Source organism: Bombus pyrosoma, linkage group LG15 (assembly GCF_014825855.1).
Source record: "Bombus pyrosoma isolate SC7728 linkage group LG15, ASM1482585v1, whole genome shotgun sequence".
Classification (NCBI taxonomy): Eukaryota; Metazoa; Arthropoda; class Insecta; order Hymenoptera; family Apidae; genus Bombus; species Bombus pyrosoma.
The window spans coordinates 182,471-196,665 of NC_057784.1; the positions used below are offsets into that span (position 1 = coordinate 182,471).

A 14,195-nucleotide genomic window follows, 5' to 3' on the forward strand; every position below is an offset into this window, starting at 1 on the left:
GTTCGTCTCACGTGTATATAGAGGAAAAGTCAACTCGATCAAAGTTATATTTAAGTATTATTAAAGATGATATTCAGGAAATTTCGAATTACCGGCATCCAGTTGGGTAAAAATTTATCGATCGACAAAGAACGATAAATCGGTGAGTTGGTCGATCCTTGGTTATCCGCAAGAATGATGTAACGAAATAAATAAAGCAGGCTTTCCTTACTAACGTAATCACATTTGGGAATTATAAAGACACATTTGCACAGACCTGGCGACGTTAAATGAAAAGCGAAGGAATCGCCATAACGAAAGAAAGATAAAATAATCGACGTGACACGGTCGATTCTAAAGCGTATCGTGTTCGAATGGTTCGACGATATTTAAAATTGCAAATGTCTCGGAGTCGATGAACCCGCTACGTGATTGAATTCCCGTCGAAATTAAAAGTACTACGAATGCTAATTGCATCGACGGATTCCCTAGTATAAGCGCTACTAACGATAGGTTTATCCGTGATGTTAGCTACACATGGATGTTTCACGACTTACGTAACGACGAGTAAAGATAAGAATAGATACCTATTACTAATAGAGCTGTACTGTGTAATTGCGTAACAGGAATGATCTAGTAAGAGCGAGTAATATTGCGATTACAATAAATCGAACGCGCGAACAACTATCATCGAACGAGAAATATGCATTTCATAGAAATCGAATTTAATTACGACGCTGAAACGCGCGTTACTAGAAAAATCGATCTATCCGTGAAATTCGATGTTTCCGAAGATGCTTGCCACAGAATATCCGTTTAATCGCATTATCGATCGGCGGCAGTCTATCTAGAACTAACGTTAAATGAACATTTTTAAACGGAAAGTTATATAAATCTCGTAGGCAAGTTATCTGGTAACAGCTGGAAAAGTAAATCGCTCTTTCAATCTGTAGCAGATACGTAGCAGTCGTCGGAAATTTCGTCACGACCGTGTCAAAGAGAAACGAGGAGAGTCGGCGGAATTCTCGTGGCGCGGATTCCTTTTCTTTTCTACGCTAACGGACCGTTATAATAGGAATGGCGCGCATCTCGCGAATACCGGTTGATCCAGCCAGATGCCACGGCACGCACTGGCATGCGTTTGCTCTCCCTTCGATTCCATGTTAATACTTATTTTAATGAACTTGCATTTTACGATCGTGAACAAGCATGCTATCGGGCTACATCTGTAGAGGTAACGCATAACGGTACGTTGAAACTGTCCACGGCTGCCGTTCGGCCGTTAAGCGTGGATCGTTATACGCGACACGATCATCGGGATATTGTTGCGACAAATTCCGTATTTCCCAGCACGTTTACGAACAAGCAACAGACGAGCACGAGCCTCGTTTCTTTCGTTTGGTAGGTTTTGGTCGGTGAAGTAATTTGCGAATCGTTCGAATTTGCAGTCCGTTTCTAGCCTGAACCATCGTTTCTTGTTGAGACGCGACAATCCTCAAAGTTGGATAAACGATTTAAAATAGGTGATTAAATAGGTGATAGATGGGCAAATTTTAATACAAGTGTGCGCGTTCTAGCGTATATGTTTCTGGTATAGTATCGATACGTTCTACGTGCATACTTGTCGGTGTTTTATGAATGAACTCGTTGAATTATTTATCCCGCCGTATTAACGTTGCTTCTATTAAAGTTTTGCATTCGTATTAATATGAATGAGTTTGATTTGAATTCACTTGCGTTTAGTGGATGTTGCGCGGTATATAATTTATCGTCGATGCACTTTCGCACTGTAAGATAAAGTGGTTTTGTAATTACAAGCAGACTTTTATACCTTCGATCGAGCGTAGATGTCGGATAGGTATTTAGAATTTGACGAAATTTCAAAATTTAACCAACTACATGGTCTTACCGATGAAACAATTTACAACAATACCGTTGTTTTCATTGTTTTTCTTTTTCTTTTTCTTTTTCTCGTAACCGTTATTTTCGCACAACAGCTTGCTCGTTACGTAATTTCAATTCGCTCTTTTATCGGTTTTGCTGGAATTAAGCTGGATCGGATTTCGAAACGGTAGCCACTGTCTTGAACCGCGGACTAATTGATCGATGTCGATAACGTATTTACGTATGTACGTATAATAATTGAACGCAACAGACAGGGAAATCTTGATAATTGCTCTTCCAATGCAAAAAATCGAACGAACCGTTAGGAGTAGTAAAAAACCTTAAGTAGAGATTCTTTCGTTCTTACGTTCTTACGTTCGACGGATACATAGATTCAGATATACGATTAGGAACGAGGAAAGAGGGTATCTCTGTAGCCACAGTGGCTGACGATTATCTCCGAATTAATACATAGACACGTTGCCGTATCAATGCGTGACACGACCATGCAAACGAAGGTACACCTGCACTTTTAATTTCATCTCGGTCGAGATCGTGGAACGCGTTGTTCGCGATTATCCGTTTAAACTAATTAATCTACCATGGGCATGAAAAACAGCCGGCCGATTTTCCTAGAAGAGAAACGGAGAAAGCTGAATCGTTCCCGTTGATAATCGGTCGTGGTAACCGCAAAAATCGCAAGTTCGTATCGCGCTACATTCGCGGTTCGCGCCACGATAGCCTGATTTTATCGCGAGGTTTATCGAAAAGCCACGAGTCGATCCTACGACAAATTCTGTGAATTATTTTCACGTAACGTCGTGGGAACAGCTGTACGCTATAATTTCGTTTCGCTAAGAGATCACAGGTCTGTAATAACGATGAAATTGCAATTTTTCTATGGTTATTCTGATCTAGACGGGAATGTTTCAAGAATATGATTACTTTTCTTACTAATAGCTGTACTAGTAAGAAATATCTTTTTACGCAACTATTCCATCCAATTCCGTATGATTTGGTCGTAGTTGACGCCAGTTGGTTCGACCATCTTCAAAAACGTGGTGGCCGTGGACGCGGATGCCGGTGTGAACGGCATCGTGGAATACTCGATCGCTCCTGGTGACGGAACTGGCATTGGAAACAACGACGGAGTTGGTCGAAATAGAATAACAACGGCTGACGGATACGGTTATTTCAGCATTAACTTACCTCATCAAGGCCAAGTTACTGTTAACCGTACCCTGGATTTTGAAAGAACGCAACGATACCTCGTCACTATTTTGGCATCGGTAAGTACCTCTATTCTTTGGCGATCCGATAAAAAAAAAAAATATTTAAACTTTATTATTTACACGACACAGGTGTCCAATTTTCGGGTAGTTTTTAAGTAATTTTCACTCGTCATCGTGCCTCACGCTCTTTCCCTCTAAATTCGATACTCTGACTCTCCGTGTCTGCTTCCCGATAGAAATCGATCAATTAATTGCAAAACATTGATCCACATGTTCGATACGGCGCAGTGGTGATAAGAAGATAAGAATGCGTTAACGAGGCAGCAATTACAGTTATTTCTGTCATCGATTGCGCGTAACGGTACTCGCACGAATATAGATTTCCCACCGAATCCTTTGAACGCGATCCCACTTATTATAGTACTTTACGTTACGTTAGGATTAAGCCGTTCCCGACACGATTCTGTCGAAGAAGGGATTCTATCAAGTTTCGTAAAAGTAGTTGCCGTAGTTCCGAATGGCTAAACTATACGCGAATATATAATACGATTTGCACCGATGTATTTCCTGGCTTTCCGGTTAGATAGATATAATTTGTCTTTGGAAATCCCGGTAACCATTGGTTATTCGATCGATTTGCAAAGCAACGTTCTCGATACCCTCGGCTTCCAGGTTATTTGTATAGGTTCGTCGCGTCGTCTGCAATAGTTAGGCTAGCTGCTAACGCCGATGGTAATTGAAAATTTTTACGACTCGCCACCGCGTATCGATAGTTTATTTTTCGAAAATTATATAAATCGATCGCGATCGTCTATGCGGTTTCCATTAAGGTGTTTTAAAATATTTTCTTAATTTAACGGTAAATCAATAGAAAGGAGGAGTGACTATACGAAAATAGTCATCGGTCGGTTAGCGCGTGACGAAAGCGTAAGAAAGGATTCGATGAGTCATCGAGACGAGTCATCTATTGATCCTCGGATGATATTCGTATTAGCATATCGATTTTCCTTACGATTTAGTAATCGATGTTTGCGTGGTCTTCCATCGTCGCGGATACAATACGAAAATCAGTACCTCGGTCTCTTCTTAGTTTTCTTTCCTTTCTATATATGCCCATTTTCCAATGAGTAACGAATATCTATGAAATATGAAAAGATAGATAGAATCTATATTAAGGAGATCACGAATCGTCGTTATAATAATAAGTAGCTTGCTTTACATCGTACGACCTAAGCAATTGGGTCTTGTTTCGCTTCTGCGAGATTTGAACCATCCAACTATTATTTAGTTTCACGCGTTTGTTCGTTGTGCGTACGTTTACGATATTTATTTCGTAACATTCGGTATTATGTATCGTATGCATTGCCATCATAACGAAAAGATAAAAATCTTGGTATAACGATCTAACTTTTCCAGCTCGGCTGTAAAGCGACCGGATAATTGGTGCTCGATAATACGTTTAACATGAAAAAAAAAAAGAAAGAGGGGAAGGGATCGAACACGGAGCACAGCACGTATCCTTCGCGATATCGTGTTAGTTGGATGCGCAGCTTTGGCACGCGCAGCAAGATTAGAAGGTAGCGATTAGAGCGAGCGCTTGTAGATATTTGCATATCGCTTTCTCGGAGTCGACATTGTTAATTTCGCGACTAAATACGCTACCGGAGATACAGATTCGCAAATTCCCTAGCTACCACACCGTCGTTGATGCTGATCTCGGACTGATCGGTTCTTTTGAGTTCTGTTTTCTGCGAAGCTGAACTCGAGTAATCCCATCTTTCACAGATTCAACGCACATTTTCTCAATTTAGCGACGCGGCGCTGTTGTAGGATAGTTCTTTACTCCCTATACCGTTTGTCAAATATTACAATTACACGTTAATTCGTAACGCGTGAATTAGACGTAAATGATGGTACGATACATATAGTATAGCAGTAATATGACTATTGCTTTGTATACATGTAACAAAGGTATTTAGATATGCGCATCTCACTAGCAAAATACTCGACGCCGACGAAGAACTTTTCGGGACAATAGCGAGAATAGTACTTATACCGTTTGTTCTTATTAGAAGCTTACGTTGAACTGGCAGGCTTATCTTTAGCTTGGTGCAATAACAAATGCGCGACCTCGATCGTCTTAATTATCCGGTGACGGCAGCGAGTACTCAACCGACGTTCCATGGTATCCGCATCGATCAAGACGGATAAAGTGCGCAAAGAATATCGATCGATGGCTGTCTTGTAAATGTCAGCAGTTGCGCGGCTGGTGGACTAGGCGAACGAAGAAACTCACGTTACAACCAGGTATCCGTGAGTAGGACTCGATAGGTAGCGAATATGGCAGGACTTACATGCATTGGTGTATGCAGGTTTGCAGATGCAACCGGGCAAGGTAGGATAGTCGCCTGGCGGTATTAGTCATCGTTCGACTCGCGGCGCGCCGTAACCCAAGCTTGAAATTTCATTCTCGTTTGACTGCCGGAAATCGTAAACGTGGCAAATTCGTGCTGCAATATGTGAAATTTATTCCTGCGTGTCTCGTTCTCGTGATCGTTGAACGCGAAACGTGATAGCGTGCAACCTGTGAAAAACTATGTCGCTTGGTAGATGCGTATTCGAATCACGCTCCTATCGAGTCGCGCTCAGATCTATCTGTAGAAGCGTTGACGAAAGTGAAATCGCGTCGTAAGTCGCTCGTTTCTCGACATCTTTTATTCCGCGAACGTACTTCAAGCGAATCGAAAAACTGCACGCTAACGATAAGTCAGTCGAGTCTGGTTGTCGAGCGTTCGATAAAATAGGCGAACGATAAAACGTTTCAAACTTTAGCGATCTAATCCCATCTAATTTTGCTTCGTCTCTTCTTTCTCGATATTCGACGCGTATTTTTAAACTCGATGTTTCCTTCACACTATTATAACCCAGCCACGTCTTAATGATTCGAATCTTTGACCGATGTAATAGAATATTCGTAAACGATGTACCTAACGTTCTATTAACGTTCTATCGTTGAATGGGAAAAATGGGAGAATAGCAGCGGTGCTATGTTTAGTTATGGCGGCATCGGATCTATATCTCTGGGTTTGAAAATAGGAAAAGAGGCGGCGTTCCGTTTCGAATTTGTCGAAGCGAGTGAGCGTGATTGCGAGTGGCAGAGCCGTGCGCGAAACGTGCCATCAGCAACGAATCGTTCGTGGAATGGAGATTAATGGCGAATATTAAATATTAGAGGGATATAGGCGAGGGTGTTGGTGAAACGAACGATTTCTACAATGTGGCCACGGGAAGCCGCTTGTCTCGTATATATACATATATATATATAGCAGCAAGTGTTGGCGCATTGGCGTACGTATCGACCTTAGTTTTACGCATTTTGGGCACCAAAGATGCAGAACGCGTTCAGATTTCACCGACGATTAAGAGTTTATGCAAATGGCGGAACCACGGTCGGTTATGTCCATTACGACGATCAACGTTTTCGATTCCGTTCGCGCGATAGGTCTCTCTCGCAGATATATGGAAATTCCACGTACGTCCGCGTACACGATTTAGATATTATATCCGAGACCGATTATTCGGATACGGCCAAGTACGAAATACCAGCATCCTTTATATTCGCAGTTTGGTTTGTTAGGCTTGAATGTTACGACGAACAGTTGATTTCTACGCCATGGTGCAACAGCGATCGCGAAACAGTGATTACCGATCGTGGATTGGTTCCTTCCGCGTCGAACGGCCAGCAATATTGGATAGATAGCGGCGTGACTGGGTTTGAAACCCGCGATAAAACAATGAGGGCAATCTCGTGCGAGAGTAAGTACGATGACCGTTCGCGAAGTTGATGTACGCGGTATAAAATTACACGATAATCCGGATTCAAGGCAATGGTGTTATCGAGGCGTATAACAACTGGTGTGCGCGCGCGTATTGCGCGAAACATGTAGCGTGCATAGGACGTTTCCGGGAAACAGGAAACACCGTGCGAATCCCAAAGCCGCTGCGAACGATGGCGCGACTCTGCGGATGATAGATTTCTGCGAAGATTCAGCACTCGTACGCAGCACTCGTCCGCGCGATACTCGTAAAAGGAAATGACAGCGTTTCAGCGATAAAATCGTCGAACCGTACCAAGATGCGTTTCACGACGCGCCGTTACATTTTGCACTTTACTCCAAACATACGATATCGTGCCTATACCGTGGCTGTCTTTCGACCGTTTGAATGCTGAATGCTGAATGCTGAATGCTGAAGCGGCTTTAGAAAGCCGTCGCTTTCTTCGTTTGTTTCGTTTGTTATTCGTTGTTCCTACGGCCGTCGAGCGACACCCACCTCGTTTGCGTCGATTATATGGGAAACGCGTTCTGACGCTTTGTACAGGCTTGCATAAAAATTTCAAAATTAAAATTGAAACAATGGACTTGATCGAAAGCGGCTAGAGCCATTTAGAATAAAAGTGAACGTGACGCGAAATCGACGATGGAACATTTTAATCCGGTGAAAGTGTTGCTGCTCGTGTTACTTGCACGGCAACGAGTCAACGCCTTTTCAATGGTGAGTGAGCTGACCGCTAAGCGTATAAGTTGGTCATTTACTTATGGATTACGTTCAACGGAATCGTTTAACTTCGACATTGACATCGGCGTGACATATGGCGTGTGTAAGCGTACGGCAGAAAATATGAAACCTGCTTATTAATAAAAATAATTGCTGTCGCGCTTACGCGAATTTCAAGTCACGTATAAAATTGTTACGATGTATAAAATATGTTAGAAATTGTCACGAATATGTGAAATGTAGAAGGTGTAGGCGATAACACGGCGAATCTCCGTAGTTGCTTGAACTCATGATCGATCTCTCTGCTGGTCGCAAGGGTAACGTGGATCGCTGCAACAGCTGCTGCTACAGGTGTGGCTCATTTGAATATTGTGTGGAACAGCTGGCTGCGCGTCTTCTCCAACGTATTGTCCTCCTTTCCGCCAAGTACACAAACCTTCTCCACCGTAAACTCGTTCTTTTTCCTTTCTTCGGCGAGATTAGATATTAAAAGATTATCAACGAGGTAAGGAAATCGACGACTAAACTCGTAAAAATATTTTTCTGACCGCCGAGGCGCCACGTACAATTGTCTCTCGGTTACGAGGATCGGTGCCACGCCCGTGAACGGTGCTACAACACACAAGAGCGAGAGGAAAGAACGAACAAAGGGCAAAGTGAAAGAGAAAAGTTGAAAAGAGAAGCGGCAACAAAGTCTGTGCTGGATCACGATGGCTTCGAGTTCCACCGGAACTCGTAACCGCCGGCGTCTCGCCTTCTCATCTCTCGCTGAAACTCGATTTTAATACGAAGCGTTGCATTGGCAGATAAGGACGCACTTTTTTTCTTTTTTGGCCGATACTTGTTTTCGTTCTTGTTTCACTTGCGACCATCGAACTTTCGTAATTCGAGGATAATCGAGCCAACAACAGAGGAGCGTAGGTCCGTTGCGTTTAACTCGCGAATATTTTTCCGTGCGTTGGAATCGCGTTGACTCGGCTCGCGATGAATCGGTTTCTTCCAAACGATATGACAGTATGAGAAATATGTGAATGTAAATTGAAAAAAAAAGGATATGTATATACGCGTGTAGTTGGAAGTAAGTTGTAATAAGAAATAACGTTTGCATAACGTAGTCGTGGTAATTGTTTGCGTATTACTTTTAGTAATTTTATTTCGTAATAAGTTATTATTACATTTTTGTGTTCGTTCGGTCTCGCTACATCGTTCGCAGCTGTATTCCCTTCTAATATGTTAGTCGTTTATTATCCTCTTGGAACTCGTTCAAATTCGTGGGAAACGAGAAATATCCATGGTACGAAGCGTATTTCAATAAAAAAAAGCCTTTTGATATGAATCGCATTTTTTTTATGATTGATTTTTTTAACGTATACGTTAGTTTCTTATTGCGGAGAACGGCGAAAGGAATTGGTTTCATCGCATTGGAAAGTACAACCGTGACCATGATGTTAATTGGTAAAATGACGAGATAAAAAATAATACATGATAAACTATTTGTTGATAGGATCGTGCAAGGAACGTATCCGAAAGGTTCACATCTACCACCACCTTGACGGTAAATATCAGAGACGACGATGATCAAGATCCTTCCTTCATCTATCAAGGTTGTATGCTGTTGGATGGCGCCTGCATTAATCCAGAATATTCGGCATCCGTAAGTACATTTATTGCACGTTGAAATCGAACGCAGCTTTCCCGTTGATCCGAAATCTAGGGACTGTAATTGTTTCAAACAAATCATTTCCTATAATAACTTGGTATAATCGCACGATAATAAGCGAATAAAGTACATACATATATTGGCTGTTTGCGCGTACAAGATACTAATAATAGAATGTGAAACATACTCGAGAATGAAAGGAGCCTCGGTTCGATACGGGCCATAGAGAGGTAAGAGACCAATTAAAACTAAGCGCATATATCGTTGCAAAAACGTTAAATATAAATGTTAAGCGAGAGGTCTCGTACGTGTTCTTATACAGCCGAACAATGCTATCGTGTGATTTGGCCAAATTGTACGGATAATCGAGCAAACTTTGGTAGATGTAGAAAATTCTGAAGAATTCCAAGGTATAATGGGTACTATTGCGTTTTACGAGTTGGCGATAGATGACGATTTCTTGGAGAAAATTCAGGCTACTTTGGAACGAATAAATTTTGGTAGACGTCGATATAAAGGTATAGACGATCGTTAGTCTTAGAAACCGAACATTGGCAGAGTACACGTACGGTTCGACGTACGCGACGCAAATGCGCCAATGCGTTATCGTGCATTGTATATAGTATGAGACGACGTGGAACCGTGGATTTTTAACACGCGACCGATTTCTTTGCTCTGAAATCTCGCGCGACAACGTTCTAAGCTATCGGCGAACCGGTTCTATACATTGTGCCTTTTTCTCCATCAGGTATCGAGTGGAGTGTTATCCGGGATACTTAATATATCGCCGGAGAAAATACAAGCGGTTGATATGGACAGTATAAACGCACCCATTCATTACTCGTTTCTCAGTGGCAATCCATCGAATTATCGAGAGTTTTTCGAAATAAACCCCAACACTGGCGCCGTGAAGCAAATCAAGGCGGTGGACACAACGGTTACCAAGAAGTTCGATATTATCATCAAGGTAAGAGTGGTGGTGACGCGACGTTTATTAAACCTTTTCGTATCCGTGGATGTGGTCGAGATGGCAAACGCGTATATAATGTTACGTATAATATATAATACATATTTATAAACGTACAGTAAAATTATTCGTTTGTTTACTGGACGGAAGGCTGTCGAGGTGTCGGAGGCGAAACGATCGGCCACAGCGAAATTGACCATCACTGTGAAGCCAGTCGACAGCAACCCCCCGATTATAACAGCATCGAACATAGAGGGTTTCGTTGATGAGAATGCCCCGATCGGAACAAAGGTTATCGACAAAATAGGCAATCCTGTGGTACTCACCGTTTCGGACGCTGATTTGGTAAGTTTAATCTTGGAAATCGATCTGCCGACTCGGTTCAACGAGCCACGGACCGATGCTTTAATTTCCCTCGTTCTTAACGAATAACGTTCCCCTACCTATCCGCTGAATCGATCTCTTAAAAGAAACTAGGAAAAATCTATAAAAGGAACATGGTCGAACACGAATATCTAAATATTTCGTTCCTTTCGAAACTAATTGCTGCCACCTGTTCGATCGATCAAGGAACTCGGTTTTCTTTTTTTCTAAGAAAGATCGTAAGTAAACTCTTAGACAAAGTACATCGCGCGACGATGTTTACTTCGTTTCGTGAAAAATGTCAAGTCATCATCCGGAAATAGATCGACGCAGGCTCGGCGCGTTTCGTTTCAGCGAAACATCGACCGCACAGTTGGGCGAATTATTTATTGAAATAACGAATAGCTTGCCAAGAGTTTATTCGCTGATAAGAAATAAGCTGATAAGCTGACGAAAAATTATTCGTTATTCAATTTCAGAAGTAATTAAAAATGGGCGGCAAAGCAGAAAGCAAAATTCAGCTATTCGATTTTTTCTACGTTAGCCGATGTTCATTGTCCTTTCAAACGTTGTGAAAATGGCATTGATGTTTGATCGTATTGAAGCGTCGATAATAAATGAGAAAAAGGATTGGATCTGTTCGATATTCGTAAGTTGCGACGTCATGTCAGCGAATAGTGTCTATGCTTGGATTCTGATAGTTCGTGGATCGTATCGAATACTGACGAAACGATGATGTGTACATGCAAATATAGAGTAGCATGGCTTTGTGTTTCTATACCGTTTAATGATCGATGCACGCAAACAATTTTACCTTCTGTCGTAGAACATGTAAACGAAGTGAATTAGGCGTAGAAAATATGTAATTAGCATGCGATTTCTAAACGAATATAGATAGCGTCGATAGCGCTACAAGTAGCGTTAAATATCGTATGGTTTAATTCGCGTGTTATAGCAGGCCTTGTTTTATTATATCTGTTCATAACATTGCGTTTGTCGAATTAACTGTGCGTTTAGGGCCCCGAAGATCCGAAACCAGCTTACACTTTCGAATTAACCACCAATTTCTTCGCGATCGACCCTTCCGGTATACTCGTCGTGAACGAAGAGAATCTGGATCGTGATCCTCCGAGTCCTGGTCGTTTCCGGTTTCAAGTGGTGGCCAGGGAAAAGACGGGCGTTGCTGCTTCTGCGCCATTATCCTTCGTGGTGATATTGAACGACGTTAATGACAACGCACCTATGCTTCCTATGATAGCTCCCATCACCGTTCAGGCTGGAGAAACGAAGAAAGTAGTGACAAAGGTAGGCTCGCCAATTCCGTGATATTAATGGAAAACAATCTTATTTTCGCCTATCAATGCTATTATTTCCTACTTGTTTCGCATTGAAAAAGAAAAACAGAAAAACAATGAAAATTTCGTATGCACGACTTGGAAAAATTCGACCGACCGATGTTGAATAATCTAGGTGGAGGCAACGGATAATGACGAAGGGGAGAATGCCGAAATAACATACAGCATCTATCACGTGTCAAATAATGGACTACATAAATTTAAAATCGATCCGAAGACCGGCCTAATCGAATCCGTGAGAAAGCTGAACGCAGGCGAACAATTCAGCATTACCGTACAAGCTACTGACAAGGGTGGAAAATATTCACAGACGATCGTCGAGGTAAACGTGATTCCCGGACCCAATACCAGGAGTCCCGTGTTCCAGCAACCGGTATACGAGGTGCAAGTCAGCGAGGGAGCGTCCATTAATTCCACGGTCGCCACGATTACCGTAAGCGTTTGTAATTACTTTTAACGGTCATCTTCGTTTTACGCTAACTGGTAAACGTTGTCGAGAGAGCGAGAGAACGTTGAAACGAAGAGTAACGGAAGAGTACTGTGGCCGCAACTGGCGTCGATTTTATCGGTAAAGCTGCCAAATAGAACGCGATTAACAAGAAACATTTTCTTTCTTTATTTCATCCAAAACTGATCGTTTTTACTTACGTCTTTAACTCTGTTTGATCTCTATTTGATAGGCTGTTGACCCAGAGAACGATCCAGTGTCGTACTCGATCGTATCGGGAAACGATCTGCGTCAATTTGCGATCGGTGACAAATCAGGCGTGATCACTGTTATAAGGAAGTTGGACAGGGAGGATCTGACCCGTTATCAGCTGGTAAGTTTATGTTTGCCAATCGTTTAGCGCCTTTACACACTATCGACTAGTCGCCGTACGGACTACGGAGTACGTATATGAGCGGTCCGTGCACACTGGACCGTAGCGACCAATCAAGTACATCGAGTCAAATTGACAAGCAACTTTCTTGCAGACAAGACATTTTGCAGATAGTTGATCAGGCTTGCACCGCGGATCTCCGATTATTCTGCTATCTTTGAAATTCATTTTCACTCGGTCTTTGGTAAATATTTCTCTATTAGTTATTTCGATCATTGTCAGAAGAGCTGCGATCCCTATGCCATATTCGTTACCGATAGTTTTGTTACACTTAACAGCTCGTCTGAACGATTTGAAGGCCAACATTCGTTTTTGTATGGCGTTCTTGTAACGAAGGACGCGCTCGATACTTTCTTTCTTTCTTTCTTTCTTTTTTTCTTTTCTTTTTTGCAACTTTATAATTACAATGCTTTCCTCGACATCCATTCTGTTGGACGATCTCTGCGATATTGACAATTTTCGAGCCGTCGAGCTTCGTCGCCGAGCTTAGTCGTCTGATTTTCGGTTGTCCGGCGATCTGGTTGATGGTGCGTCGGCCTCTTAAGCATTCCATTTCACACAGCCTTGTCCGATTAACATCCCTTTTTCCTCGTGATAGCTGATAAAGGCTGAAGATTCTGGCGGTTTGTTCAACACGGCAACGGTAAACATCAAAGTAACAGACATCAACGACAAGAACCCGGAATTCGTCGACTTGCCTTACGAGTTTACTGTGAAAGAAGGAGAAGCTAGGAAATTAATAGGTCGGGTGCATGCTGAAGATGCCGATGAAGGCATCAACGCAGAAATCACGTATTTCGCGCCAGACGACATACCGTTTACTGTCGATCCTGAAACCGGAGATGTGTTGACGAAAATCGTTTTGGACTATGAGCAGAATGATGTACGTTTGATTTTTATAACGTTACTGATAGCAAAAGTTTCAGTATTTCGTTGACGCGACGAACATAATGGTGAACGCACATAATGCGTACATAATGGTGAAACAAGCAAACATATACATGTATATTTAGAGTTTAGGAATAGGAATCGCCAGGAAATTAAACAGATTTCGTTCCTTAGGAATACAAATTTGTGGTAACCGCGAGAGACGGTGCTCCTGATTATCGCTTAGCTACTGCTACGGTTACGGTGAAAGTTATAGATGTCGAGGACGAAGTTCCTGTTTTCCATCAAAGCAGCTACGAGGCTCGAGTTAAAGAGAATATACCAGATTACACGGTGCTTCAAGTAACGGTGAGTTGAGTTTAAGTGACACGATTCGATATCGAAACTAGCTAGCGGTTACCAAGTCCACCGAGTCTCGATGGCGTGGAA

General features: G+C 42.2%; 1 protein-coding gene across 7 annotated transcripts in view; it reads left to right on the forward strand.

Moving 5' to 3' along the window:
• LOC122575960 (cadherin-99C) overlaps positions 1–14,195 on the forward strand; it is a 74,595-nt gene that overhangs the window by 52,547 nt on the left and 7,853 nt on the right. For 2 of the 7 annotated variants that reach the window (XM_043745524.1, XM_043745525.1), the window contains 9 exons: positions 2,889–3,152; positions 9,157–9,306; positions 10,061–10,279; positions 10,430–10,624; positions 11,660–11,947; positions 12,113–12,430; positions 12,678–12,818; positions 13,477–13,761; positions 13,941–14,114. In XM_043745524.1, coding sequence (XP_043601459.1) covers positions 2,889–3,152; positions 9,157–9,306; positions 10,061–10,279; positions 10,430–10,624; positions 11,660–11,947; positions 12,113–12,430; positions 12,678–12,818; positions 13,477–13,761; positions 13,941–14,114 — 2,034 coding nt within the window. The other 5 variants (XM_043745526.1, XM_043745529.1, XM_043745527.1 and 2 more) reach the window with 5 other exon arrangements.